The 27,452-nt window shown below is 45.9% G+C and overlaps 1 protein-coding gene across 1 annotated transcript; it reads right to left on the minus strand.

Moving 5' to 3' along the window:
* On the minus strand, positions 1–26,950 carry HDC (histidine decarboxylase). The gene is made up of 12 exons (XM_002753473.3): positions 26,815–26,950; positions 25,188–25,360; positions 21,008–21,121; positions 20,005–20,127; positions 17,739–17,873; positions 17,338–17,481; positions 16,825–16,891; positions 15,822–15,984; positions 15,640–15,730; positions 11,409–11,507; positions 1,196–1,297; positions 1–1,061 (listed from the first exon to the last, which is right to left on the minus strand). Exons 1-12 carry the CDS (start codon positions 26,843–26,845, stop codon positions 315–317), a joined length of 1,989 nt encoding a protein of 662 aa, XP_002753519.1. The 5' UTR covers positions 26,846–26,950; the 3' UTR covers positions 1–314.
* Positions 26,951–27,452: the final 502 nt, after the last annotated feature.

Here is a 27,452-nt window from a genome sequence, read left to right on the forward strand (position 1 = left end):
TTTTGTTTCAGAGACAAGCATAATTTATTTCTATGTTATATTTCATGTCACAAGCTGAACCATAGAAGCTGCCTGTCTACCCTCAGCCCTTTCTCTCTGACCAGCCAACTGAACCCATCAGGATCATGCTGACTTAAACTATTCATTTGTACTCTACTGTGGATCATGAACCCCTATGAGAATTTGGTAAAAATTATGAACTCGCCCCCAAGAAAAATGCATGTACACATAAGCACACTAAGTCAGCACACAATTGTGATGGGTTCACAGAGTCCCTGAAGTATATCCTCAGACTCTGGCTGAAGACCCTGGGTCTACACAATGGCCTGCAGAGGGCAGCAGGGCAGCTGGAGCCCACATTGAGAGCTGCATTCGGGAAAGCTGGGGACGCTGTAGAACTTGATGAGCTTTTTGAAGGCACTTTTCTTCAGCATCATCATCTCTTCTGGAAACCTGGAAAAGATTCTGACTCTAGAGGAGCCCCCGTTCTTCACAGATCCGTCTGTGGGTAGTGGCTTCTGAGCACTCACTGGCACGCTGTTGCAACTGAGGGAACGCATCGTCTTCTTCTTAGTCTGCACAGACAAGTAACTGAACAGGAAGGAGGACAGCTTGCGCTTGGTGGCATCCGGGGCCTCTTCCAAAAAGCAGTCATCAACTGGGTCCAGCACGGTTTCATGATGGTGGCCATTTTCCCTTCTCATGGGACCAGCTCCCATGCACTGAGGCTGCTTGATGATCTTCCTGGTCTGCACTGGATCATCTCCTGCCCCGTTGACAGACTGAAGGGACATTCCACCGGCCAAGGCTCTGGTGCTCCTGATTTGGGGGATGAGGTTCCCAACCCGAGGGCTGGGTTGGGAAGTACAGTGCTGACTCAGGATGAGAGTGGCAGCATCTCGAATGAGATTCCAGTCTCTCAGGATGTCATCCCTAGTGGTAAACTGGGAGGTCACAGTGAAACGGATAATTAACTTGTCCTGGATAGTGGCTGGGATGAGGAAGAGATGGCCAGCTTTAGCTATTTCCTTTAACACATTTTCTGTGAGACAATTAGGACCCTGTTTGAAAGATAAAAAGATTCGAAGTCTCCATCACACCCCCTGTCAGCCCCAGAGCCCAGCATTTGTGTTTCCAAGAGGCTCTGGAGCACCACATAGCATCATGCACAGAGGGGCATGGAAGACAGCATTACCTTTAGACGAAAAACCACCAGGCCAAGGTGTCTCTTGGCAGGAATTTCAAAGGAAGGGTCGTTTCTGACCAGAGATTCAAAATATTTAGCCATTTCAGTACCCTGGAATGGCAAATATAAAGAGAACTGAGATTAATAATCAGGCAAGAGACTTACTATGCATAAACTTTCGGACTGCTAAGTGGTTTTAAACCAGTGACATCTTTCCATCACAGAGACCTAAGTGGCTTCTGCCTCACTGTCGTCTCCATTTGATTTTTCTCATATTCCAAGCTGGAAAATCTCCAGCGGCTTCATTTCCTGTCACATTGGATCCACCTCGAGAACTCCTCTCAGCGTCTTTTTTCAACTCAGCCCCGGAACCCAGAAGGCATGTGCTTTGCAGTCCAGGCAACCTGGCCTCATCTCCTGGTTTCACAGCTACTTGATTGGCCAAGTGGGCAAATGAGGCACAAAACCTAGCCCATGCTCTGTGTTCCCTGCCAGGTGCCTCACGCAAGCTGCATCTGCCCAAAGGAAGACACGCCTGTTTCTAGTGCACATAAAGATGCCATCCAGGCTAGTGGCAGCCCTGCCCCATCCTATGCCTACATGTTTCACTTGCCTCTCAAACCTCTTCTCAGCCTGCACCCCAAATGCCCTTTTCATCCCCTGTTTCCGATATTCCATTCATGTCCTTTGCAGGGCCATAGATGAAGCTGGAAACCATCTTTCTCAGCAAACTGACACAAGAACAAAAAACCAAACATCACATGTTCTCACTCATAAGTGGGTGTTGAACAATGAGAACACACAGACACAGGGACCGGAACATTACACACTGGGGCCTGCAGGGTAGGGGGATGAGGGGGTAATAGCAGGGGGTGGTGGGATTGGGGAGGTATAGCATTAGGAGTAATACCTAATGTAGATGATGGGGAGATGGATGCAGCAAACCACCACCATGGCATGTGTATACCTATGTAACAAACCTGCACGATCTGCACATGTACCCCAGAACTTAAAATATAATAAATACATTTTAAAAAAAAGAGAGAACATATTTTTATGTCCCTACCCACCATGGAAAGCTTTTGTACCTGGTTAATGAATACAGAGTTTCTGCTCAGGATGATGAAAAAGTTCTGGAAATAATGGTGATGGTCACATTAACACTGTGAGTATACTTAATGCCATTAAATTGTACACTTGAAAATTAATAAAATGATACATTTTATGGTATGTATATTTTGTCACAAGTTTAAAATGTTAAAGGCTTTGTATTATATGAATCTTTCACTGAAGTTCATATCATCTTTTAAAATGTCCTGGGTTTTATCCTTTTTGTTTTCAACCTAGGATTATTAACTAAATAAGGTCAAGACTTGCCTTTTCTCTTATCTTAAAAAATTTCTCCAAGCATCCAGAAGATCTCAGTAAACCTTTCACTAAGTAATTCTATCAACTAATTATCATACTTGCTACTCTACTTCAAGAGAGGGCAAGGGAGTTAGCTGATCCTATCTTTTTTTTTAAGAGAGATAGGGTCTTGCTCTCTCACACAGGCTAGAGTACAGTGGCCTGTTGTACAATCAAAGCTCACTGCAGCCTTGAACTCTTGTGCTCAAGCAATCCTCCCACCTTCACCTCCTGAGTAGCTAGGATTACAGGCATGCTCCACCATGCCCAGCTAAATTTTTTAGTTATTTTGTAAAGACGGGGATCTCACTAGGTTGCTCAGCCTGGTATCAAACTCCAAGGCTTAAGCGATTCTCCTTCCTAGGCCTCACAAAGTGCTGGGATTACTGACAGGAGCCACCATGCCTGACCTTGATCCTGTCTTTTGATCATAATGAAATGAGTTTCTGCAAATCTCTCTCAGAGCCTCTTTCTCCCCTGTGTGCTCTGTTTCAAACAGCACAGGAATTTTGACCTGCTCCATTTCTAACCTGAGCCACTTCACCCCTCCTTAGGAAACCTGGTAGTCCCTCACTCCTGGGAGGTCACTATATTGATTCCAAACTTAGTACAGGCACTCGATTGGCATAACACACCACAGCCCAGAACTCCTAGGCTCGGTTGAGCTTCCCACCTCAGCCTACCAACTAGCCAGGACTACAGACACATGCCACTGTGCCCAGCTCAATCTTTTCATTTTTTAGAAGGAACCAAAGGAAAGTGACTTTCCCAAGGTACAAGTGACAGCAGGTGGATCTCCTCCCACTGTGCTTTCATCCCTCCTACAACACATGCTGTTTGCAACAACAAAAGCAGAGGTCAGGGGAGAGAACACAGAGCACAGGCTGCACTGCCACCTCCAAAGCCCAACTCTACAGGTCATGAAAGCAGAGCTGCTGCCAGTGCCCTGCGCCGTTCTAGGTCAAGGGCAGGGACAGTGCAGCCATGGCCAAATATAGTGCCCTCCTGTGTTTGTAAAGTTTTTTGGAACCCAGCATTCCCATTTGTTTACATATTGACTATGATAGCTTTTGTAGTACAGAGGTAATTACAATAGAATATGGCCCACAAAGCCAAAAATACTTACTATCTGGCTTCTTATAGGAAATAGTACCAATCCCTATAGTAGGTGACAGGAGAGGAGGAGGAGGATGATAATGACAACTTATTATCATTAGATGAGGGAGATGATGAGGGAGGGGAAGAAGTACTCATTGAGTACTTAACTGAGTAGTAGGTAGACCCTATGCTAAGGGCTACATGTGTATTATCTCATTTAATCCTCCCTATAAACCTTTGAGAGAGGTAGTATCCTTTTCTTGTTTTTATAAATTAAGACTGCATGGCCAGGGGTGGTGGCTCATGCCTGTATGTAATCCTAACACTTTGGGAGGCCAAGATAGGTAGATTGCTTGAGCCCAGGAGCTTCAGACCAGCCTGGACAACACGGCAAAATCCCATCTCTACAAAAAATACAAAAAATTAGCTGGGCGTGATGGTGTGCGCCTATAGTCCCAGCTACTCAGGAGGCTGAGGTGGGAGGCTCACCTGAGCCTGAGGAGGTCAAGGCTGCAGTGAGCTCTAATGGCACCACTGCACTTCAGCCTGGGCAACAGAGTGAGACCTCTTCTCAAAAATAAATAAATAAGGCAGACAAGGTCACCAAATAGTAAAGGGTAGAACTAAAAATCGTCTTGAAAGCACTTCTCTATAATAGAGAAACATGAAATTTGATCTTATATAACTTTCCAAGAGCTCAGCATAGTAGGCTCAGCATAGTAGAAAGCAGCCCAGACTATGAAGAAAGAATTTGGAATTGGGAAGCTTGAGGGAAAGTCCCAGGTCTTCTTTCCTCAAGCAGGGTAATGACTCCCTCTGAGCCTTGCCAGATTAGAGTGATCACCCCAAACACTGTGCTAAGAACCTAATGAAGAACTATCATTTAGTTTGTATTTAAGAAATTAGGCAAGTGTTAATAATTATCATCATAATCAAGTTGAAGAGATAAAAAACTCATATCAAACAACTTTATTTTAATTCTACTTCTTCTATTGTGGGACATTGGAAGAACTTTGAGTTCAGTTTTGCAAATGTGTTTGAGTAGGTGATCATAGGAATGCTAATGAAGCGGAAACCAGAACAGATGGAATAGGCAGAAAAGCTCCTGGCGGAAGCAGAATTCAATCCATTCACAACATTTGGAAAGGAGAGGGCAATTCGGGTGAAGGACACAGGTAAAGGTGCAGAGATGGACTGAGCATGGGGTCTGGATGGATGGATGAAAAGCCCAAGCTAAAGTAGGAGCTGACCATGAAATCCTTGAAAGCCAGGCCCAGGAGTGTGGGCCTCATCTGGTAGGCAGTGAGGTTGCTAATAGGAATTCAGGGGTTTAACTCGCAAACAGAAGTGCTAAGGGAGGTTGATCAGGAGCTGCACATTGAATATCCAGTCCTAAACTGTAAGCAAAAAATATTCCTAATTACTTGTAACCTCCACCAACCATTCCCCACCCACAACCTTCCAGTCTTGAGTCTGTTTCTAGAAATAGCACAAAGTGCCTAGAGTTACTCAATATTGTTGGCAAACAACCAGTGGTGATTACAAAGGTAAAATTACCAACATTAAAACCAGTCATATAAAACTGGAGAACATTATGTTACACAAACTAAAGCCAGGCAGAGAAGGACAAATTCCACATGCTCTCACTCAAACAGGAGAGTTAAAAAGTAAGCAAGCTGAGCTCGCGGAGACACACAGTAGAATGATGGCTGGCAGAGGCTGGGAAGGGTAGCTGGAAATGGGGGATAAAGAGGTGATAGTTATCGGGTGCAAAAATACAGTTAAATAGATCTGTTAGGTGGCACAACAGAGCAACTATAGTTAACTATAATTTGCTGTACATTTCAACATAACTAAAAGAACAGAACTGGAATGTTTCTAACACAAAGAAATGATGAATTCTTGAGTGGTGGATACCCAGTAACCCTAATTTGATCGTTGCACGTTGTATGCCGGTATCAAAACCTCGCACATACCCCATAAATACATACAAAATTATTACGCATAAGAATAATTTAAAAAAAATTTTTTTTGAGACAGAGTCTCATTCTATCTCCAGGCTGGAGTGCAGTGGCATGATCCTAGCTCACTGCAACTTCCGTTTTCTGGTTTCAAGCAATTCTCCTGCCTCAGCCTCCTGAGTAGCTGGGACTACAGGAACACACCACCACACTTGGCTTTTTCGTATTTTTTGTAGAGTTGAGGTTTCACCATGTTGGCCAGGATGGTCTCGATCTCTTGACCTCGTGATCCGCCCACCTTGGCCTCCCAAAGTGCTGGGATTACAGGCATAAGCCACCATGCCCAGTCAGAATAATTAAGTTTTAAAAATAAAGTTTTTAAAAGTCATAGTTACTGCTTCCACTGCTTCATTTTGGTTTGTGTTTGTCTGACCAAGAAGGAATTCCCTAGAGGAAAGGTGGAAGAACAAAGATGCACATAGGCGAGTGTATTCATTTTCCACCACTGCTTTTATCAATGGCTTTGTCTTGCACAGGGGTTCTTGCAGAAATGGGAGAAAAATTCCAGCAGTCAGAGTTCTCATAAGTCCCACCTCTTCCATGAAGAACACAAGAGAGAGGCTTTGCCTGTCTCATTTACCTCTGTGTCCCTTTCAAAGCACAATACTTTTGTATTTGCTGAATTGAATAGAAATAAATTAAACCAAATAGGCCTTCCATAAAAGCCTGTCAATGCAGGGAGGTTTGCTCCAGACTTGATAGTGAGGGAATGTGTTATTTTCCTGAGTCCACGAAGGGGCATAGTTTTAAGGGCAAGAATTTCCCAGCACCATGTCCCTGTCCCATCCCTCTCCATCCTGGAGATTTAATGGTTTATGTTTGAATTTAGGAGTGCGGGAAGAAACTAAAAGTCAATCACTCCAGCGGAAGTTCTAAGGAACTCCTTTCATTGGCCAGGGGTCTTGGAGAAGGTGGGATCCTCCAAGCTTAAAAGTCCCCTTCTTCCACACCCCTTCGGACTCCATGTTTGGGTCCCCTTCCACAAACACTCCCTTAGTGGAAGCTGTCTTTCTCTCTCCTGGATTTCCCCTCTGGGGTCCCCTTCCACACTGTCTGGTGGAAGCCTGTCTTCTCCTCCTAAACTCCATCTCTCTCTATTCCCTTCTACTCAGTGTGGAAGCTGCTTTTCTCTCCTGGATTCCATCTTTCTGGATTCTCTCACTCAGTGTGAGGGTTAGCTGTTTCTTTCTCTCTCCTTCTCCTGTTTCTCTCCAAATAAATCACTTTCTACAAACACTTTTGAGTCCAGCATTTACTGCGCTGTGATCCCCTCTCTCATTCGTGAGAGGGCAGGAGACCAAGAACCTGGAGAAACATTCTCTCAGGGGAGCTGAGGGCACCCTGAACCCCTGAACCCCAATATTACATTTTGGCGAGCCAGCCAGGAGAGGGTAAGCCAGGAAAGGGGTACAGCCAGAGAAGAAGACTTTAAAATCATAAGTAAAACTGGCCTCATTCTGTCCTGTCTTTTTAAGAACACCTGAAGTGGCCGCAGCCAGGCAGGGCTGCAGGGAACCTGAGGCGGTGCCTCAGAGAGGCGGCCCAGCCCAGCCAGAATTAAAAGCGCAGTTTTTGTACCTCCAAGCTTTCTCTCTGCTTTCCATCTCTTTCTCTAGCCTTCAGATATTATCTCTGGAACCAAAACCTGAGGGAGACTGTGGGGCAGAGCAGGGGGGCACTGTCTCCAGGGTCTTTTGCTCCTTGCCGTCAAGGAAGAGCCCAGCCCCTGAGTCAGAACCCAGAGCACAGAGGTTGGCGGAAGAAAATCAGTGGGAAGAGGCGAGGTACAACCGCAGCCTATAGGGGACCAGGGAATGCGGCGGCCTGGCGCATGGTTCTGGAAGGCCTCTTCTGCCTTCTCCAGTCCCAGGCAGCAGTGTAAAAAGGCTCCCCAGGTCGTTCGCCTGCCTGCTGAGGGTCCCTCTGTTGGCAGCAGCTTGGGGAGTGGTTCTGGTGGGGTCAGCATGGCAACCAAAAGCCGCAGGGGTCCGGAACTCACAGCCCGCCCAGCAGTGGCTGCGAACTCGGCTTTTTTCCTCTGCCAGTGCTAATGACCATGAGCCCCGCCCAGCTTTTAGGCCGCCCACACTGCCTCAGGGTGCAGCATTCTCATTCAAAATACGGCTTAAGAAAGCTTTCCGCCTGCCCCTAACATAGGTGGCCAGTTTGCACGGTTAGTTAGGGTGTAGGGCCTGCAACTGCAAGGTTGTGGGTTCTGATTCCCAGTGGAGTCAGGCTTGAGTTGAAGAAATCTTTTCGGAAAAATTCAGAAGCAGAAGGCTATAGGACTTTGTATTTGGTGTATAATTTGTGTTGCTTAGGATTGGCTCTCTCTACGCAGAACTTTTCCATCTAGAAGATCATAGTTAAACCACTTCCCCAGCCCAAATAGTCAATGGCAGGTCTCACAACCTACAGTGGAAGATGATGGGTTAGGGGAGAGGAGGCCCGGGTCCTGAGGGTGTTGTTCCGGCCTCAGCCATGCCTGGCCTGACTTCTTTGAACTATGTACTCTAATGGCCCCTCCTTAGAAGTTTACCCTTCTGGGGCAGTTTTATAATCTGGCTTGTGTAAATTAGACTTTTGCTGGGAAATATTGGTACCCATCTCCTGAGCCTCACTGGCCTGGTCAGTGCTCATTGGTACGTGACAACCCAATAGCTCCTCTCATTCCACGCCTCTATGGTAGTCACTGGAGGTCATGCAGGCAGTGAGTGTGAGTGGTCCCATGATGCTGGTAGGTTGCGATTGGAACCCAGTAGATGGGAGGCCCTCTAATAAGATGGATCACATATCTTGGGCACACGAAATTTCAGGGTACTGACTGAAAGATGTTTCGTTTCAGTACCCATTTTACCCGGGGAATGCCTCAGATGGAAGTGGCTGTAATTTCTTTAACTGGGGTTGTGGGCATCCTTGGTGTTTGATTTCAGATGAGTGCTTCTATTCCCAAGCTCAAATCCCCATTAAAATGTATACTGCAAAATTGGGACCAATTTGACACACAGTCTTTAAGGAAGAAGTGGCCTATTTTTCTCTGCCAAACACTGTGGCCAAATACTCCCCCGCCAAGTGGAAAACCTAGCCCCAAAGGGAAGGGAAGAAAACCCAACAGCTTTCCTTGAGCAATTGTGAGAAGCTTTAAGGAAGTATACACCCCTGTCACCAGACTCCATAGAGGGTCAGTTAATACTAAAGGACGAGTCTATTACTCAGTGAGCAGCAGATATCAGAAGGAAGCTCCAGAAACTGGCTTTCGGGCCCGAACAGAGTCTAGAATCATTACTAAACCAGGCAACCTTGGTGTTTTATAAGAGAGACCAGAAGGAGCAGGAGAGATCAGAGAAAGGTTGCTGCCTTAATCATGGCGTTTGGGCAAGCAGACCCCAGGGGCTCAAATGAGGGAAAAGCTTGGGTTAGCCGCCAGTCTGGCAGAACTTGTTATCAGTGCAGTCCGAAGGGACATTTTGTAAGACATTGTCCCCAGAGGAATGAACCACCATCTCCTCCAAGCCCGCTGTGCCAAGGGAATCACTGGAAAGCACACTGTCCCAGAGGATGAAGTTTCCCAGGGCTTTAGGTGTCTGACCAGATGATCCAATGGCAGGACTGAGGGTGCCTGGAGCAAGTGCCAGCACGAGCCATCACCCTCACAGAGCCCCGGGTAAAGCTGACCACAGAAGTCCAGGAAGTCAATCTTCTCCTGGATGCTGACACAGCCTTCTCAGTATTTCTCTCCTGCCCTGGAGACTTGGTGCTTGTTAAATCTCTCCCCTCAGACTCTCCCTCTCTAGGCCTGTCTTGGGAAGGACCATTTTTGGTTATTCTGTCCACCCCAACGGCAGTTAAAGTGGTGAGAATTGACTCACGGATTCATCACACTAGGCTGAAGCCTTGGACACCTCCTGAAGAAAGTCATAGACCCTCCACCCCATAGCCTGAAGTTCCAGGCGACAACCCTTCATATCCCTGTGAGCCATTAGAAGATCTGCATATGCTTTTCCAACAAGATCCTCTAGGAAGTAACCACTCATAAGTCTAATTTATATTCTGGCATTAACAGGACTATAACCCTCAACTTTGCTGTCTCTCAAACTGTGAGTATCCTTTTCATAGTGGGAAGGGAACTTGTCTCTAGGGAAAATGCTACTATTTTGTAAACCAGTTAAGTGTTGTTTTGAACATAGAACTCAGGAATCAATCAAACACAAGACTAAAAATCTTCCAGAAACAGTATTGTAAAGCTTGTTTAACAACTGACTGTCCTGGCTCTATTCTCTCCTAGGCGCATTTATAACCATTCTGTATTTTGTTGACCTCTGGGCCTCTCATCTTTAACCACCTTATCACATTTGTTTCTTATAGAACTATAATGTCACGAATAATTCTGCTGCTGGAACCCCGGATGTCCTTGGCTCGTGGGCTCTATCATGGACCTCTAGATCAACCTTCACCCCTGAAAGTCTCCCCTCTGAAGGAAACCTCAACTTCAGGGCCCCTTCTATGCCCCATTTCAGCAGGAAGTAGTTAAAGAGGATGGCCGTCTGTAATTCCAATAGAAGCTGGGCTTTCCTGTTCAGAGGTGGGTAATGAGGGAATGTGTTCTTTTCCTGGGTCCACGAGGTGGCGTAGTTTTAAGGGCAAGAATTTCCCAGCGCCATGGCTCCCTCCCATCTCTCTCCATCTGGGAGATTTAACGGTTTATGTTTGAATTTATGAGCGTGGGAAAAAACTAAAAGTTAATCACTCCAGCGGAAGTTTTAAGGAACTCCTTTCATTGGCCAGGGGTCTTGGAGAAGGTGGGATCCTCCCAGCTTAAAAGTCCCCTTCTTCCACACCCCTTTGGACTCCATGTTCGGGTCACCTTCCACAAACACTCTCATGGAAGCTATCTTTCTCTCTCCTGGATTTCCCTTCTGGAGTCCCCTTCCACATTCTCTCATGGAAGCCTGTCTTCCCCTCCTAAACTCCATCTCTCTCTATTCCCTTCCACTCAGTGTGGAAGCTGCTTTTCTCTCCTGGATTCCATCTTTCTGAATTCTCTCAATCAGTGTGGGAGTTAGCTGTTTCTCTCTCCTTCTCCAGTTTCTCTCTCTCTCTCTCTAAATAAATCACTTACTACAAACACTTTTGAGTCCGGCATTTACTGCACACTGCGCGTGCTCCCCTCTCTCATTCTTGAGAGGGCAGGAGACCAAGAACCTAGAGAAACATCCTCTCAGGGGAGCTGAGGGCACCTTGAACCCCTGAACCCCAATATTACAGTAAGTCTACCAGTCTACACAGGAGAACTTTGTTTCAAGCATAATCATAATGGTGCTAAAAAAATTCAGCCAGCTGTGACCATTGAGGTAATTCCAAAGCAGATATAATCCCATCCTGGCCACACACACTTCCCCTTATTTACTTTCTCTTTCTCTCTCTGCAAACCAGACTCTGGGGCCATCCCTCCCCAGTGCTCCATGACAGCAAGGGGAATGGTGAGACACTCAGCAGAGGACAGGCATCAGGCAGCCCTTGGGGCATTTGTGCAAAGGGCTCCTCCTGCTAACAAAGAGAATCAAGTCCCAGGAGCAGAGGAACTGGTCCAGATACCACAAGTCTCCTGGGCAGATGTGCAAAGCAGAAACCAGCCTTCCTCACCATGAGAAAACAGGGGAACATAGGCTCAGCCCCCACAGTGGCATGCTACATACATGTCTGACATGTGCTTGAAGATTCTTCACCCCGAAGGACCGAATCACGAACCAGAGTTTAATAGAGCGAAACCGTCGGCTCAGCGGGATCTGCCAGTGCTAAAAACAAAGGAACACAGTGCTTACGGTTAGAGACAAGGGCGCCCCACTCCCTTGGGCATTTCTGGGCATTATCCGTTGCCTGCCCAGCCCTCTAGGGATGGACAGTGTCACCATGACTCCAGAAGCTGTTGCTAAGGAGTAAGCCAAGCTTCCAAAGAGCTGCCCCATCACGTGACCAAATCACTGATAAAGGTGGCCAATAGTCACTTGCCTGAGAGCCAGACAAGTGGAGATCAAATTGATTACCCTGAACCAATGAGAAGGGAACTTTGCTTTAAAATGCTGCTTTAAACATTTCATCCCAGCCCAGAAATTCAACATAAGGGCAATACAAGTTTCTCCCTAAATGAATCTATATTCCTTGAGTAGCAGAAAATAAAGTTCTGTTTTGATTCCCCCCAAAATGTAAAGTATAGTGGTTAGAGCACAGACGCTGGAGCCCCGCAGACCTAGGTTTCACCTCCAGCCCCTCCACTTACTAGCTGTGTGACCTTGGGTAGTGTCACCCCACTGGCTCATCAGTTCATGACATAGAGAACAAATTGCACCTTCTGGGGAAATGGTGAGAGGACAAAGAACACCAGCGGCCTCAGAAGAAGTTGTCAGTAGGTGTTGGCTATTCAAATGATTTTAAAATGTGAGCTACAAATCACAGCAGCATTTCTATCAGGAGCCAAGATGATCCCTATTTAACCTCACACTTCCTTGTACATTTTCCTGTGAGCTTCCTGTGATATGAGAGGCATCACTCCAGCTTTCAGATTTCAAAAGAGCGCTCAAATTTCTGCCTCTATTAGATGAATATTAACCCTTTGTTGCTGGTGGCCAAATTCAACAGAGCTTAAAGTTCAAGGTTGTAGTCACCATAAATCTGAAAATTTCCAAATCAATTTCAGACTGATTTCTCAGATCTGAAAATAGAGCAAAGGGTTTGGAAAACATTTGCAGTTATTCTAATGAGTCACATGGTTTCTAATGACGTCTCCCTCAGATGTCTGAAAGCTTGTACCACAATGTCTGTTGACTAAAAATAAATGTTTGTCACCCTGAGTATTTATCTGCCCATGCACAAGATTATTAAATCCTCACAAATGTCCTCACCTTCACCCTTCACCCAGTTTCCTGAGCCAGGCACAGTTGGGACGTCATCCCTTTGTTAATGGACAACATTTCCCCAGCATAAAAGTACTAAGCCTGTGATTTCCAAGCAAAATTCTGTGCTGAGGACAAGCTTGGGGGCTTTTGTGCCAGCAGAGGGCATCAAAACCTGAAAATGGAACAAAATTGCTGTAACAGGGAGAGCGTCAACTCTACCTCTTGGCCAATGGTCACTCCAAGAGAATAATGAACAGATGATAGAGATTGTCTCTTAAAAGGTTCTGGTTTCCAGATGGTTATAGCCAATTCATTTCATAGATATTATATATAAATAATAATATATATTGCTTCATATATATTATTATTTCATGTATATATAGCTACTTTATTTTACCAGCAAATAAACCAGGATAGGCATAGGTGATTTTATTTTGATTTCTTCACAATCTTCCTTATTCCCATTTGCTCCTTTCCTTGTCACTAATCTAAAACTGATCCATGCTGAATCAGCAGAGTGGTTCTAACCAACATTTTCTGTTGGATCAATAAATCTAGACATATAAGGCTGACAGGGCTCTTCTTTAACTTGAGGCATCTCCAGCCTCCTCTGTGTCCTTTTAAGGTTTTGCAGGGCTCCCCTGCCAAGGCCAAGGTAATGCTCCCTCCACTGGTCCTCTCTGTCCAGTGGGAGCGGGGAAGGAGGGAGCTACTCCACTGTCAGAGAATCTAGCCCTGATTTTAGGTGATTCCAGGACCCCGGGGAGTAAGCACCTAAGTCTTCTCTCCTGGGATGCTGCTCTATTTCTGGCTCAACTTAAAACAGAACTGAGCTTCTGTTCAAAGCTGCAGCCACCTGGGTGGGAAAAACATTGCGACCAGGTGAGAGTAGCTGTGAGGACCCTCAGGATCATGACAAAGATAGCAGCTTCACTTTTCTTGGAGTTTCTTCGTGGACTTGAAAATCAAATCCATAGGATTAAAGGTGGGGGAAGGATAAGTGTAAAGCAGAGCATTCTGAGTGGAGAGGTAAAAAATAGTAAGGTTTCCCAGAGCAGAGCTGGGAAGAGTTTACTGTAACATTTTTTTTTCTTTTTTAATTTTTATTGACAATGTGCATTTTGAATACTGTAACACTTTTATGAGTTATGTGGAAGAGAGAGCACTGCTGAAAAATCACCAAACTCCTGGGAATGAACCCCAGGAAGATCCTGAGGCACTATGGTAAATGAATTCAAAGGGTAACATGAAATTCAAAAGAGCAAGGGTGAACATAATGCTCTTCGGTTATAATGGCCCAAATACACTTATAGGACAATGGGCATAAATGCACACTCAGAAACCAAACCTACAGTTATCCCTAAAGATATCTGACTCCGTTGGGCTGTTCTAGAATTTTTTATTTTTACTTCTAAAGGGTTTTCTCTCACCACCGGTAAGCCACCAGGCTTACTGCTGCAATTCTAATCAAAAAGCTTCAAAAATATAAAGAAGGTGTGGGCTTGTCCAAGGGAGAATAGCCAGTATAATTAAGTGATGACAAAGCTATTAAGACAAAAAGGGCAAGACACTTCAATTGTCCAAGAAGATAAGACAAAACCATCTCTTCACAGGAAGGATTTTCACAGGGGTCAGTCACTGCTCTTCAGTGTATTAATTCATATAATCCTCACAGCAAGCCTAAGAAGCCAGAATTGTGGTCATCAGCATCATTTTACACAGGAGGAAAAATGAACACAGAGTTTAAGTCACTTGCCCAAGGTCACACAAGTTAGTAAACAGAAATCCAGGACTCCAACATATGCCATCTGGCTTTAGCACCTATAGGCTTAACCACTTTGTCATAACAAATCTCTGCAGCTTCAAAGAAGAGCTTTCAGAAATATACCTACCATTTATTGAGCACTTGCCACACAGTTATTGTACTAAGTGATGTACACGTGTTCCCATCTAAGCTTCGTGATATCCTGTGAATCTGTGCCACTATTCTCATTTTATAGATAAGGAAAGCAAGGCTCAGAGAGGTCCAGTTGGTTTCCCAAAGGGCCACTGCTGGAACAGAATTCCAAACCAGGCTTGCCCCCATTCTGTTCTGCTGCCTCTGTTGGCCAGGTTACGTGTAATACATTCGTTTACATCCCTGTCTCCCCTACAAGTAAAAAAAGGGCTCATCCTCAAACTGTGGAGTCAATTTGTAAGAACTCATTTCCCTAAGGCAAAATGCTGGCTGAGGATGTAGGATCAAGAGAGTTGAGGTCTGCTGGGCACTGTGGCTCATGCCAGTAGACCCAACTACGAGTAAGGCTGAAGCGGGAGAATCACTTGAACCTGGAAGGCAGAGGTTGCAGTGAGCCAAGATGGCGCCACTGCACTCCAGCCTGGGCTGCAGAGCAAGACTCCTTTCAAAAAAAAGAAAAAAGAGAGAGAGTGAGAGAGAGACAGAGAGTGTTGAGGTGCAGCCAGTTGGGAAAGTCAGGAATGCTTGGAGGCTTCCAGAACCTCACACAAGTCCCGCAGCCCATCACTACCACAATGCCTCTGTCAGGGACAAAAGGATAAAAGTGATTTTGTCCTTTTATCAAAGGGACAAAGAAGGGATAAAAGGACAAAAAAAGTGATTTTGTCCTTTTATCAAAGGGAACAAGAAGGCTCCTTCCCACCAGGGTAATTCTCCACCCTGCCCTGCTGCTGGGTAGGAAACAAAAAAGATGACCCAAGATGGAGGCAGAAGAAACTGGTCACCTGTGGTAGGGAGAGCATTTCTGGGAATTTTAAAATGCCACAAATATTCAGGAAATGTGCACCCAGCCTCAAAGGCCGGTCTCATTTTCTAGGGTTTTTAACCATTTTCTGGGTTTCATTCTATATACTTATGTGCAATTAGAAACCAAGGTATGCATTGGCAATATTACAGGATGAGCTCACAGTGTGCTGCCTTTTGAAGGGAGCCACCATCCGGAGTTTGGGGGATCAGACACCAACAGTTCCCACTAGCCACCCAAGACCACTAGGCTGCCCTTCCCTGGCCACTCACCATGAAGTCGGTGGCCGCGCCTGAGTTGGCATGCCTGAGGTAGATGGGGTTCACACCAAAGGTCTGCTGCAGCTTGTACTTATCCTTGACCCTGTGGGTTTCCAGATGGACATTAATGGCTGAGGTCTCTCCAGAAGAGGCAAGGCTTTCCGGCATGTTCGGAGCTGGGCTGCTACACTCACCAGAACCCAGTACAGTCAAAGTGCACCATCATCCACTTGGAAGGATTAAAGGTGAAGGAGTCGGCATACTCAATCCCCTTCAGAAACCCCCGGAACTCGGGGCACAGGAAGGCAGTGCCGGCATAAGCAGCATCGATGTGGAGCCACAGCCCCTCACAGGCACCTGAGGAGGCAAGAATCACCTGGCTGGAGGGCAGGCATGAAGCGGGGAAAGGTGTCTCTCACCTAGCCAAGCTGAGTGGTCACTGCAAAGAGAATAGCTGGGGAAGGATGATGTGCTTTGGCTAAATGAAACATGGAGAGGTGTGGAGATGAGAGCAGGGGGAGTCAGTCTGAAGAAGTGGGGCCAAAGGAGGCATCCTTACCTCCTAATGGGAAAGTCTACAAAGCCTCACCCTTGCCTTTTTCTTCCACTGGGTAAAGGGCCGGCACCCTCTTGGCCTCAACCTAGAACATCCTGGCACAGAAACCAATTTCCCACCAGCACAGAGAGTAATGTTAGTGCACCTAATGTAAAAGTTAGATGGAAGGTATCTCTCTTTCCTAGTGGTGTCTTGCTTGGGAGTTAAACAGTCCCTTTTGGGTCTCCTCTCTGCCTTCAATCTTTCCCATGATTTCCCCTACCTTACCCTTTTCCTTTTCTGAAGCTAGAATAGAAAGCGTTTCTATTCTAGCCTAATTCACACTGTATTTTGGATAGAGCCTGCATTAAGTAGAGTTCAACATACAAGCAAGAGGATGAGAAAACCAAAGGCTCTCCTCCTGTCACCTCCTAGGACAGGAGGCAAGGTAGGGCGGTTCTAACTCCTCTCACACCACTGGAAAAGGCAATGTCCAGGGGTCCCTGGAAAAGAGCTTCATGACCTTTGGTGGTTCTTCCCATGTCTCTGCATTGACCAAGAGGAACAAGAATAATCCCACAGAGCTGGTTTCAGATGCTTGTGCTAAGAGACCTTTAAAAATATATTCCTTATCTTCCTAGCCAGAGAGGACACATACTTACAGATGGGGCCCAGCTCTGACAGGCAGTCAAATGCACAGACCCCAGTGGTCCCTAGTGTTGCACAGACCTAGGGGGAAATGGAGGCAAGTTAACATGGGAGGGTAGGCTCATGTGACACATTTGGCCTGAGAAAGATTTCACCAGAGACGTGATCTACTCCCGTCCATCCCACCAGAACAGTGTAGATTTCAGACTGTGTTTTACCATGGCTCATAAGAAACACATTTTATATAGCAATCTAGTACATGTATACATGTGTATTGGAACAATACATACTCTGGCTATATGTGTGCACCCTAGTATTTTTTACTGTATTTCTTTTTAATGCTGGTTATAACCCACAAAGTTTATTCCGAAACCCACCTATGGATAGCAACTCGGGATGTATAAAATACTCTATGGGAGGGCCTTTCTGCTTTGGTGTGCAGCATGTTACGTACCTGAATTCTGCCAAAATTCCTTCCTCGCATCCAAGTTCTATCATTCTAAGCTTAGGCACATAACCTGACTTACAAAGACAGGCACCAAGCCCCGTTGCTTGTCTTCCTCAATGGCCTTCTGAAGAGCTTCCCCTCGGAGTGAGAAGTTGTCATCCACAGGCAGAAATTTCATTTTCACAAGGGAAATCAAACCAGCCTTTTCCACGGAGGAGTGAGCCTAGAAGGGCCACAGAGACCTGTCAGTAAAGAGCCATACTGGAATGATCACTCTCCAGAAACTGCTGAAGCCTAAGACTCGGGGAACCAAATACGATCATTGGAAGTTTGTCTTCCCTACAGTTGCTATAGACAAACTCCCAGATCTGAGCTGCCTGGAACCCCAGTGTACTCACATCTAGAGAAACATTGCTCAGGGACCAAGATTCCAGAAGCCAAACACCGACCTGAAGGGCTGTCCTGTGTCCGGCAACTCACCTGGTCAGAGGCATACGCCACGAGTCGAGCATTCAGGCAGGACTCATCAGCATCAGGCTCAGACATTTTCATTTCCAGGATTTTGTTCTTTCTTGCTGCCAGCAGGGCAATCAAGGTGGATTCGCTGACCGTGCTCTGCAGGGGAAAAGGATTACCATGGCAGCCTTTCTGTGTTCTCTTGCCAAATTTCCCCAGGTTTCATAGTTTCTCTGTGTGTGTGTGCGTGTGTGTGCGTGTGTGTGTGTGTGTGTGTCACAGCTACTCTCAGAAGGAAATACAGAGCTCCTGCCCAAGGTGCCCATCTTCCTCCCCAACTTGCATTCCTATTCTGCCTTCTAAAATCAGCTTGCATCTAATATCACCCTCTCTATTAGAGAGGCCACAGAAACTGAAACAGAATGTTCTGTCCCTCCTGGATATGTTTGCTCCTCATGTAAAATATATTTAAAAGAAGAACTGTCAATTTATTACACAAATGGAAATGGAGTTTGATAACCCAGTGAGAGAGGATCCTGGCCTGTGCCAGAGGCTGGTGACTTGAACCCATTTACTTGCCAATAGCTCTTGTGACCTTGGGCTAACGTTTCCCCTCCAGAGGACTCTTTCCTGTCCATGAAGTGGAGAGCATCCCTTTAACTACTTCCCAGGATGGGAGTATAGATTGTCCAAACAAGGGTTGGGTAGGATTTTGCTCTGACCATGATTGTGGAAATCTTCAGGGCCACTTCAGAAACTTCACAGGAGACTTTATGGTTCCTCATCATTCATTCACTCAGTCTTTGGTATTTTTGCTTCTTGAAATCTTCAAGAGACCTACAGCTTTATTATTATTATTATTATTATGAATATTATTATTTTCCCCATTGAAAGTAAACATGATTGCTAGACCTACAGCTTTTTAAAGATCTGGCAGACACGGTCTTGGAGAGTGGTGTGGACCAGATCTCACAGATACTAAGTGCCTGGTAGTTACTCCTTAACAAGAAAGCTATTTATGTGAAAACATAGCATAATAATAATACTTAGCTGGGTGCAGTGACTTGTGCCTGCAGTCCCAGCACTTTGGAAGGATCCCTTGAGTCCAGGAGTTTAAGACCAGCCTGGACAACAAAGTGAGACCCTGTCTCTACAAAAAAAAAAAAAATAGCCAGGTGTAGTGGTGCACACCTGTAGTCCCACTACTGGGGAGGCTGAGATGGGAGGATTGCTTGGGCCCAGGAGGTGGAGGTTACAGTGAGCCATGACTCCACTGCACTCCAGTCTGGGCAACAGAACAAGGCCCTGTTTTTTAAAAAAATAATAGTATCAACACCTTCCATCTGTATTGCAATTCATAGTTTACAAAACACTTTCTGGCATTCCACTTGCTCCTCACAACACCTCTTTGAGATAATTATGATTCTTGTCACACTAAGATGAGGAGAGTGACACTCAGAGAGGTCATGAGACTAACTCAAGTTCACGTGACTGAGCCACCATTATAGGGGTGAGCCACCATGCTCAGCCATGATTTCTTTTTAAAAGAAGAGTTCATCTAATCCTCACATACACTCTTAGAGGGAAATAGTATTATTATCTCTATCTCATGGATTATAAAACCAGGAAACATACATTAAAGTAGAATTCAAGAATCTGAGGAATCTCAAAGATCTCAGAACTAAGCCATCAAGAATGTCAAGGATTTGTAGATGCAAAAGCACCTAACAACATGTGTGGTCCATGGGAGACACCTAGAAAGCTCCACTCCATGCACTACTCTTGAAAAAAAGAAATATTTGAAGAACTATCATTTGACAGCTATCCAAAAGATAGGGTCAGAGGATACCATTTATCAGTTTATATTGTTAATTGCTCTCACTGCAAGGCATCTCCTGAACCTAGCAGGGAGAGAAAGAGAAGTCCTCTCCTTGCCTTCTCCTTTCCCCTCTTACTGTGAGATGCAAAATAGGACAACAAAAAGAAATTGTCAGATTATAGACTAAGAAAGCTGAATCAAGTCATACTGGAAATTCAGTCATGTTTTGGCTTTTTCATTTCTTTCAAAGGAAAAAGAGAAGAAGAGAGGAGAAGGTGGGAGCAGTTCATGTGAATGAAGCAGAAGCTGAGGTGGGAGTAGAGGGAAGCTGTGATGATGGTGGTGTTGGTGATGATGGTGTGGGTAACACGGAGAAACTCCATGGAGAACGGGAGAACTGCCAGGTTAGGGTTTGGCTTATCTTTCACTACTTATCCCCCATACTAGCTGAAGCTTTGCCAACGGAGGTACCTGTAGGACACCTCCGCCCTGGCTGCTGGGGTGGTGGTGCAAGAAGTGCTCTGGAAGTCCCAGCATTTTTGCCAACCAGTCCATGACGTTCATCTCCAGCTCCGTGCACGCAGGGCTAGATGCCTGAGAAAGGAAAAGGAACTTCAAACTGCACAGCCCCAGGGCACTGAGATGCCACCACGAGCTCCAGAAACATGTCTGCCCCAATGGTGTCAATGGGAACCTTTCTGGAGAAAGGTCAATGTCAGGCTCTGTGCCCCTCTCCCCATCCACTCTCTAACCAAAAAGAGAAAATAAGGAGGGGTTTTGGATTCATGCTATCCCCAGTGAGGCAAAGTCTCCAAGACTCTATGGAGAAACAGCCCTAGAAATGGTTGGCTTGGATTTTGTTCCCCAAGTCTCTAAAATACATAGCTGAGAAGTCCTCAAATGCCCAGTGGGAAGTTTTAGTATTAAAAACATACTCTTTCTTAGAAAAGATATGAATAACCCCACCCACCCACCCACACACCCTATAAGAATTCAGGCTTAACATAAAAAGATGTTCTAAAAGGCTTTTGGCACCATTGAAATGTGAGTGGTACTTAAGGGGTTATTAAGGAAAGTCTTAGGACGTATCTCCAGCTACTCAAATACAAGAGCACAGGGGAAGTGGTGACCCAACAAGCATCAAATTGCTTAGTTAAGGTCACGAACTGTGCCAATAACCAGACCTGGATCCAATTGTTATCTGTACCTCTGGGAGTTGTGTGATCTAGCAGGGATACGTTACTTAAGCCTCAATTTCCTCACCTACAAAATGGGACCAATACTCATGATTCCATACGGTTAAAGGATGAGATGAGAAAATTAAAATAAAGCATAAGCTTAAAGGATGTAGCCATTGTTAATACTTCTTGTGGAACCATATTCAGAAACCAATACAAAATATGTCTGCTCTGCCCTAGGATGCCACTCCCTGCTACGTTCCCCATTGCCAATAGTTTCAGCCATTGCTACTCACCCAGGTGAATCCCAAGCAGTTGATGGCATCAGCCAGCATGTCTCCTAGCAGGGAGGGCCAAGAGGTGAGGGCTGGGTAGTAGGCGTGCATATGGGGGCTCTGCCAATGTACCACCTGGAGGCAGAACATGCACACAGTTGGCACCAGGAGGCATTTCCAGGAGGCTTTCTTTCTCCAGAGACCATCCCTGGCAAGGGGAAGTGTCACTCTAGAGATGGGCTGACACTTTTAATCAGAAATATGTAACACAACTCCATGAAAATCACTGGTGCTCTTGCCATTCACAAGGCTCATGTCCTATGCTAGATCATCAGTAAAGCCTTTACATATATGCAAAGACAAGAAGGGAATATGACAAAGGAAAATCACTATAGTAGTCTGGTTGTGGGATTCTAGGTAGTGTTCACATTCGTCCCCAATACTTACCCTTCATGCCTCTCCTGCCCGTCAGTGAAAGGAAGGGCAGACTGTGAGCTCCAGAAAATCAGATTCTTGTTTCATCCATTTCTTGCAAAAGTCACCTTTTGTTTTATGGAGCACTGAACTCTCTGGGCATGCAACTCAGAGGGTCAGGGTGAATGGGTTCAAGGCTGTCCTTAAGCATCACATTGAGAATGTAGTGAGGAGAGGAGAGGGTAGAGAGGAAAGCCCAGACCAAGCATATGGGAGGGCAACCTCCAGGCTAAGCCTTGAGCCCACAATAGAAACCGGATATAAGGAGGAGCTGAGCGGGCGGGAGGGCCCCCCATCAGAGCTCTGAAGCAGCACTGGTGGTTCATCAGCTTCATGAATTATCTAATCTCTGCTCATCTCACTGCTCTGCAAGCATGCCCTGTTCATTTCTGCATTTATGTCTTTGAGCAATGCTGGGTCCTCTGATGGAAAGCGACTCTCCATAAAGACATGACCTTCCAAAACCTGCCAGTTCTTAGAAAGCTACTAAATATTCATTTCCTCCTCAAACTCTCCCCCTGCTCCCACAGGTCCCTTCAATCCCTTCCCTGAACGATGGAACACAATAATTCTAGATGTTTCACTCTGCTGAGGATTCATTTGATAACATCTTAGGGCATCATCCTGTTCTTTACAAATGGCACAAATACTTAAGAGTCCTTCAAGAGCAAGGACCTTGTCCTGGACAGTGTGTATAGTACAAGGAGCATACAAATTAAGTCCAAGGATACAAGTTCCAGTCCCAACTTGGTCCCTAACAAGCTATGTGACCTTGTAGATTTACCATAAAGCTAATGAACTTAAGCTCCAACATACCAAGTTTCCATGAGTCTCTTTCGAGATTCTTTTTTTTTTTTTTTTGAGACAGAGTCTCACACTGTCACCAGGCCTAGAGTGCTGTGGCGTGATCTTGACTCACTGCAACCTCCACCTCCTGGGTTCAAGTGATTCTCCTGCCTCAGTTTCCCGAAAAGCTGGGATTACAGGTGCCCACCACGACGCCTGGCTAATTTTTTAATATTTTTAGTAGAGACAGGGTTTCACTATGTTGGACAGGCTGGTCTCGAACTCATGACCACATGATCTTCCCACCTCAGCCTCCCAAAGTGCTGGGATTACAGGCATGAGCCACTATGCCCAGTCTCATTTTTTTTTTAAAGGAGGTCTCAAAAAGTGTTTACAGTACAGTCTTCATAAAACCAGGAGACTCTCCTGAACCTCCCTCAACCTCAGTTTCTCATCGTAAATTAAATCCTGCCTTACAGGGTTGTTATGTGGGTGGAGACGTGGGCAAGAAATGTGTGAAATGTTAAGCTCTAACGTTAACGGTAAACTAATCATGTGGGTGACAGACACATCACATATCCTGACTCGATGTGATATGTGATGTGTCCTGAATTGACTCAGAGGAGCAAACCTCTTCCTCTGATTTTCACCATGCAAGAGACATGATTGGTAATAACCACATCTCCTGCTTCCCATGCCTTCTCTTACTTTCTTCTCACAGGACCCTATGGGGTAGGGCCTAACATTATCTCTGTTTCACAGGTGAGAAATGGGGCTGGCAGAGAGAGGCCACATCCCTGTGGTCACACACATCCCATAGGGACAAGGGGCTGCAATGAGACAGAAGCCTAGACACCCGAGCAGGGTGGTGTCCTGAATTTTCCCCTGGGGATGCTCTCTCTCCCTAATGAAAAGTAAATGAAGATTGTCTAACCAGGGTTGGAATTAAAGGAGAAAGAGAGATTTTCTTCTCTTATTGTCTAGGTGGTGGCAGGAAGGGAAAAACTAATGTAACTCTCAATGAGGCACTGAGAAGATGAATAAGCAAAGGGCCAACTGCTTTCTGGCCAGCTCTCAGAGGCTGGTGTGGCCTGAGAGATGAGTCAAGAGATTCCACCCTCATTATCACTGTGTTTAGTGACAGTATGTTGGAAACCCCAGAGAAAGGCTTCTACCTCCTAGCCCTATCAAGAGACAATTGTCTGTTCTTGTAAGATAAGCCCTTATCAAAAACAAACAGATCTCTCTTTGCAGAAATGAGCCTCATTGACCACACCCACAGCAACTGCTGGAATTCCTTTCAATCAAATGAATCAGCTCATTTCCACCTCTTCTGACAGTTGCTTTCAGTCTCACTCCCAGATTACCGTTAGCCACTCAGCAGATTACATTTTACAGAATAAAATACATGAGATAATCTTATCAGGATCTAGCCTTACTGATATTGACATTTTCTAAAGATGCTTGTGAAATAGGCTGAATGGTCAAAGAGATGAGTGGCTTTGTATGAAATTGCCCTCATGGTCAGGCACAGTGGCTCAGGCCTCTGATCCCAACACTTCGGAAGGCTGAGGCAGGAGGATCACTTGAGCCCAGCAGTTGGAGACCAGCTTGAGCAACATAGCGAGACCTTGTCTCTACTGCTTTTTAAAAAAAAAATCAAAATTGCCATCACTTTCTGAGTTTTATTTTCCCACCCCTGCCTCTAGGTATATTTTTGTCACATTTAAGTCAAAAGTTCTTTGGAAATGATGGAGGTAAACCTCAAGTTGGCCTCAGGAAGAGCCTCTAAACATGTGTGGTTCAGAACACAAATGCCCCAAGCAGGGAGAGGGAGAACACAGCCTGTGTGTGGCTGCACAGCCAGAGAGGCAGTGCTAGGGGCCCAGGTGTAGCCAGGCACACTCAGGCGCTCGCCAATAGAGGTGACAGAGGGTAGGAGACACAGCAGAGCCTGTGAAGTAAGACTGGCCTAGGTTAGAATCCTGGATCTACCAGGTATTAATTCTGTGACTTTGGGCAAAACAATTAACTTCTCTGAGCATCAGCAGTTTCCTCATCTGCAAAAGAGGGTCAATGGGAAGATTAAATGAGATAGCATGTAATGTGGCCAGCACAGAGCTGGCACATGGCAAGGAGCCCCGCTGCAGGAAGGGAGTCAATGCCACTTTAGCATGAGCACAATGGCAGAGCTCCTCAACGCCGGTGGCCGGGGTGTCATCACCGCCCATGAAGGCAGGCCCCAGCTCAAGCCCATGCATCAGCCAGCTTCTATCAGCTTCCTGGCCCCACCAGCACTATCCCAGGCTGCACCCTCCTCTGCCATGGAAAGTATCAATGATTCAGGGAAAGTCCCTTCTTCTTCTTGAAAAGCAGCTCAATCACCAGACCTCAGAGGGGACAGGAAGGGATGCCAGGGCCCGCTCAGTTTCCTGGGCCAATGCAACCTGGTAACCAGAGTGTTCTTGCAGGAGTATGTTCCCCACTTCCTTCCTTCTCTTTGGTGTGGTCTCAGACATTGTATAAAGAGTCCCTGGCTCTGCCGTCAGGGCCAGGTACTACCTTCAGCTTCCTTTCCCCAGTCTTGCCACTCACAGTTGTCCTTTCCCCTCAGAAAAAATGTCCACTTCTCCACCCATCCCATTATACTTCCACAATTCTGCCAGACTGTGCTCTGGGATGCACGTGTTCTGGCCAGCCCTGCCCTGGCATTAGAAACCTCATGCCTTGGCATAACTGGGCAAAAACAAAAAAAAGAAACTTAATGCTAGTCAAAATCCTGCCCTCCACATGCCTAGCAAATGGGCTGGGATGTTGGTGACCAAGTGGCTGAAGGATGCATTGTCATCCCAAGCTGACCCAAAGCAACTCTTTCTTCAGGCCACCACCCATCCTCCTGTGCCCTAAAATCCAGAACCGCCCTGTGGTCACTGCATCTCACCCCAGGCATGATGATTCGTTCAATGTCCCCAAAGATGCTGTCCCAGTTGTCGGGGTCCTCAGGAGCACTCTCAGGCAGCTGGGCTCGCAGGTAGCCAGGCTGCACGTCTGGCGTCACACGTCTCTCCCGCACAGTGCTCAGGTACTGGCAGATGTAATCCACCATTTCTCTCCCTAGAAGTGACACAGAGAAATCAAGCTCAAGCCCCCTGACTGGACCTGACTGATTTGTGCCCATCCCTCCCATGTCCAGGCCAAGAGACTTGGTAAAAAAGGAGATGGATTCATGGGCTGAGGGAAGGATTTGATCTCCTACACAACCTTATCTTCGGAATTTAAAAAAAGAATGAGGGAGTGAATGAATGATGGACAGAGTTTCTGAGTGAGCAAATGAACAAGAGGGGAACTCTCCAAAGCAAAAAACTCTAGCACCAAAGTGGAATGTTTCATTTCCTTTCCCCTTCCTTAATCGAATTCAGTTTTGACTGTCTCTCCTGCCTTTGTTTTCTTCTCAGAAACAGAACATCTATGAATATATGCATAAGGAAGGAAAAAGTCAAGTCAAGCACGTCGAAACGATTGCAGATTATTTATCCTTTCAGGTCTCTCTTTGGGACCTCTGTCTCTTACTGTGTGTATGTGTGTGTACATAACTCTTTCTCTGCTCAGTATCTATTCCTTAGTACTTCCTAAGCTGCTTTTACCTAGGAGGAACGGGAACTCATTTTCTGCCCTCCGCGTCAGATTATGCAAAGTTCTTAGAACCAGCCCCAGACAAAACTAATGAGACGAAGGTAGATCCGCACCACTCTGTCGTCTTTCTACTCTCCTCCAGCCCTCTCAAAGCCTGGTGCTTCTCCAGCAGGGCCCCACCAGAGATCTGAGAGCTCTAGACCTAACCCTCCACTGGTCCAGGGACAGTGCTAAATGTATTTGTGTTCCACCAGAGGATGAATGTCTACAGGAACCTGCTCTCAGCTAACAGTGCCTTTGGAAAGCAACAGAATAAGCTCATGCACACTAATTAGTGAGGAGGAGGATATAAAAAAATCATAGAAGTAAAGACATTCAAGATTCTCTTTTAAACAATTACCTACTTTCCTTCTAAGGGAGAGTCATGCCTGAAAACTGAATAACCACTTGGTTTGGCTTCATACAGGGTAGGCACTTACTAAATATTTATGAAACGAATGACCAAATGAAAGAACGCTACTCATAGATTCACACATAAAGAAATAAATGTTAAGAATTAAAAGATTTGCAGTGATTACAAAATATTAAGAAATTTTTTCTATTTCAGAATATGAACACTCTCGTTTTCCCATTTAATGGCTCAGGGATCCAAATCCTCTATTTTGTGAAAAAGTGGGGAGGAAAAGCAAGGCGCGGTGGTGTGGACATATGTGAGAGTGGGAATATGAGGGAGAATGAAAGACTGGTTCAGAAAAGTTTTACACTCTGATCCCACATTCCTTTCGCATAAAAAAAAAATATTGCTGGTGCCAACTTGCAGAAGGCAATTCTAATGCTCCTGTCAAATGTCACCCTGAAATCTAAGGGCCACCCACCAGCAGCTGTTCCTGCAGGAGTAGCAGCAGGGAAGGGGGCCAGGGATGCCCGTCGCTCACCTCTCTCTCTGTACTCCTCAGGCTCCATCATCTCCCTTGGGCTCTGCCTCCCTCTCACAGATGGACGTGCAGGAGGTGGAAGGTGCAAAAGGCGTGGAGCAGCCTGGCTTCCCCCTTGCCAGTCCTGTGCACTCCCTGGCAGCCAGTGTGGGCCCTTTATTTAAAGGGTTCGTTCTCTCACCTTAGCTCCGCCCTTCAAAGGCCCTTCCTCTAGGTTTAATTAATTCCACCCTTTCTTTCCCCAGTCCTTGCTGAAAACAGTGACCACAACTTTGGCTGGTCAAGAGAGCCAGGATAAAAGGAGCTTCTAAATTAAACAGTGCACTTAGCAACCCAAGACTGCAAGGCAGCCTCCAGGTGGATGCCGTAAAAGAGCCCTCAGTTCTTTCTGCCCCTGGATTCAGACAATTGAGCTCCAGCCTCAGACAATCTCTCAGCTCAATAGCCCAGAATAAGGCCAAGGGTATGCAGAAAAAGTAGCACAAATTATTAGTATTATTCCTGCCCGTGTTTGCTTATCAGCAGTAGGGAGGGAGGAACAGGCACTAATAGTGATGCCCCCTGTGCCCAGGAACAGACAGAAGTTATCACTGACCACAGTGGATTTTTCTATTACAACGTACTACCTATTGTTGTAG

The sequence above is a fragment of the Callithrix jacchus genome, chromosome 8, assembly GCF_049354715.1.
Source record: "Callithrix jacchus isolate 240 chromosome 8, calJac240_pri, whole genome shotgun sequence".
Lineage (NCBI taxonomy): Eukaryota > Metazoa > Chordata > Mammalia > Primates > Cebidae > Callithrix > Callithrix jacchus.

Excerpts from the sequence above, each read along its gene's own strand:
- HDC (XM_002753473.3), bottom strand. The coding sequence starts at position 26,845 with ATGATGGAGCCTGAGGAGTACAGAGAGAGAG. Across the intron at positions 25,361-26,814 it reads TGAGGAGTACAGAGAGAGAG|GGAGAGAAATGGTGGATTAC; the intron begins GTGAGCGACGGG and ends TGTCACTTCTAG. Across the intron at positions 1,062-1,195 it reads TGGTGGTTTTTCGTCTAAAG|GGTCCTAATTGTCTCACAGA; the intron begins GTAATGCTGTCT and ends TCTTTCAAACAG.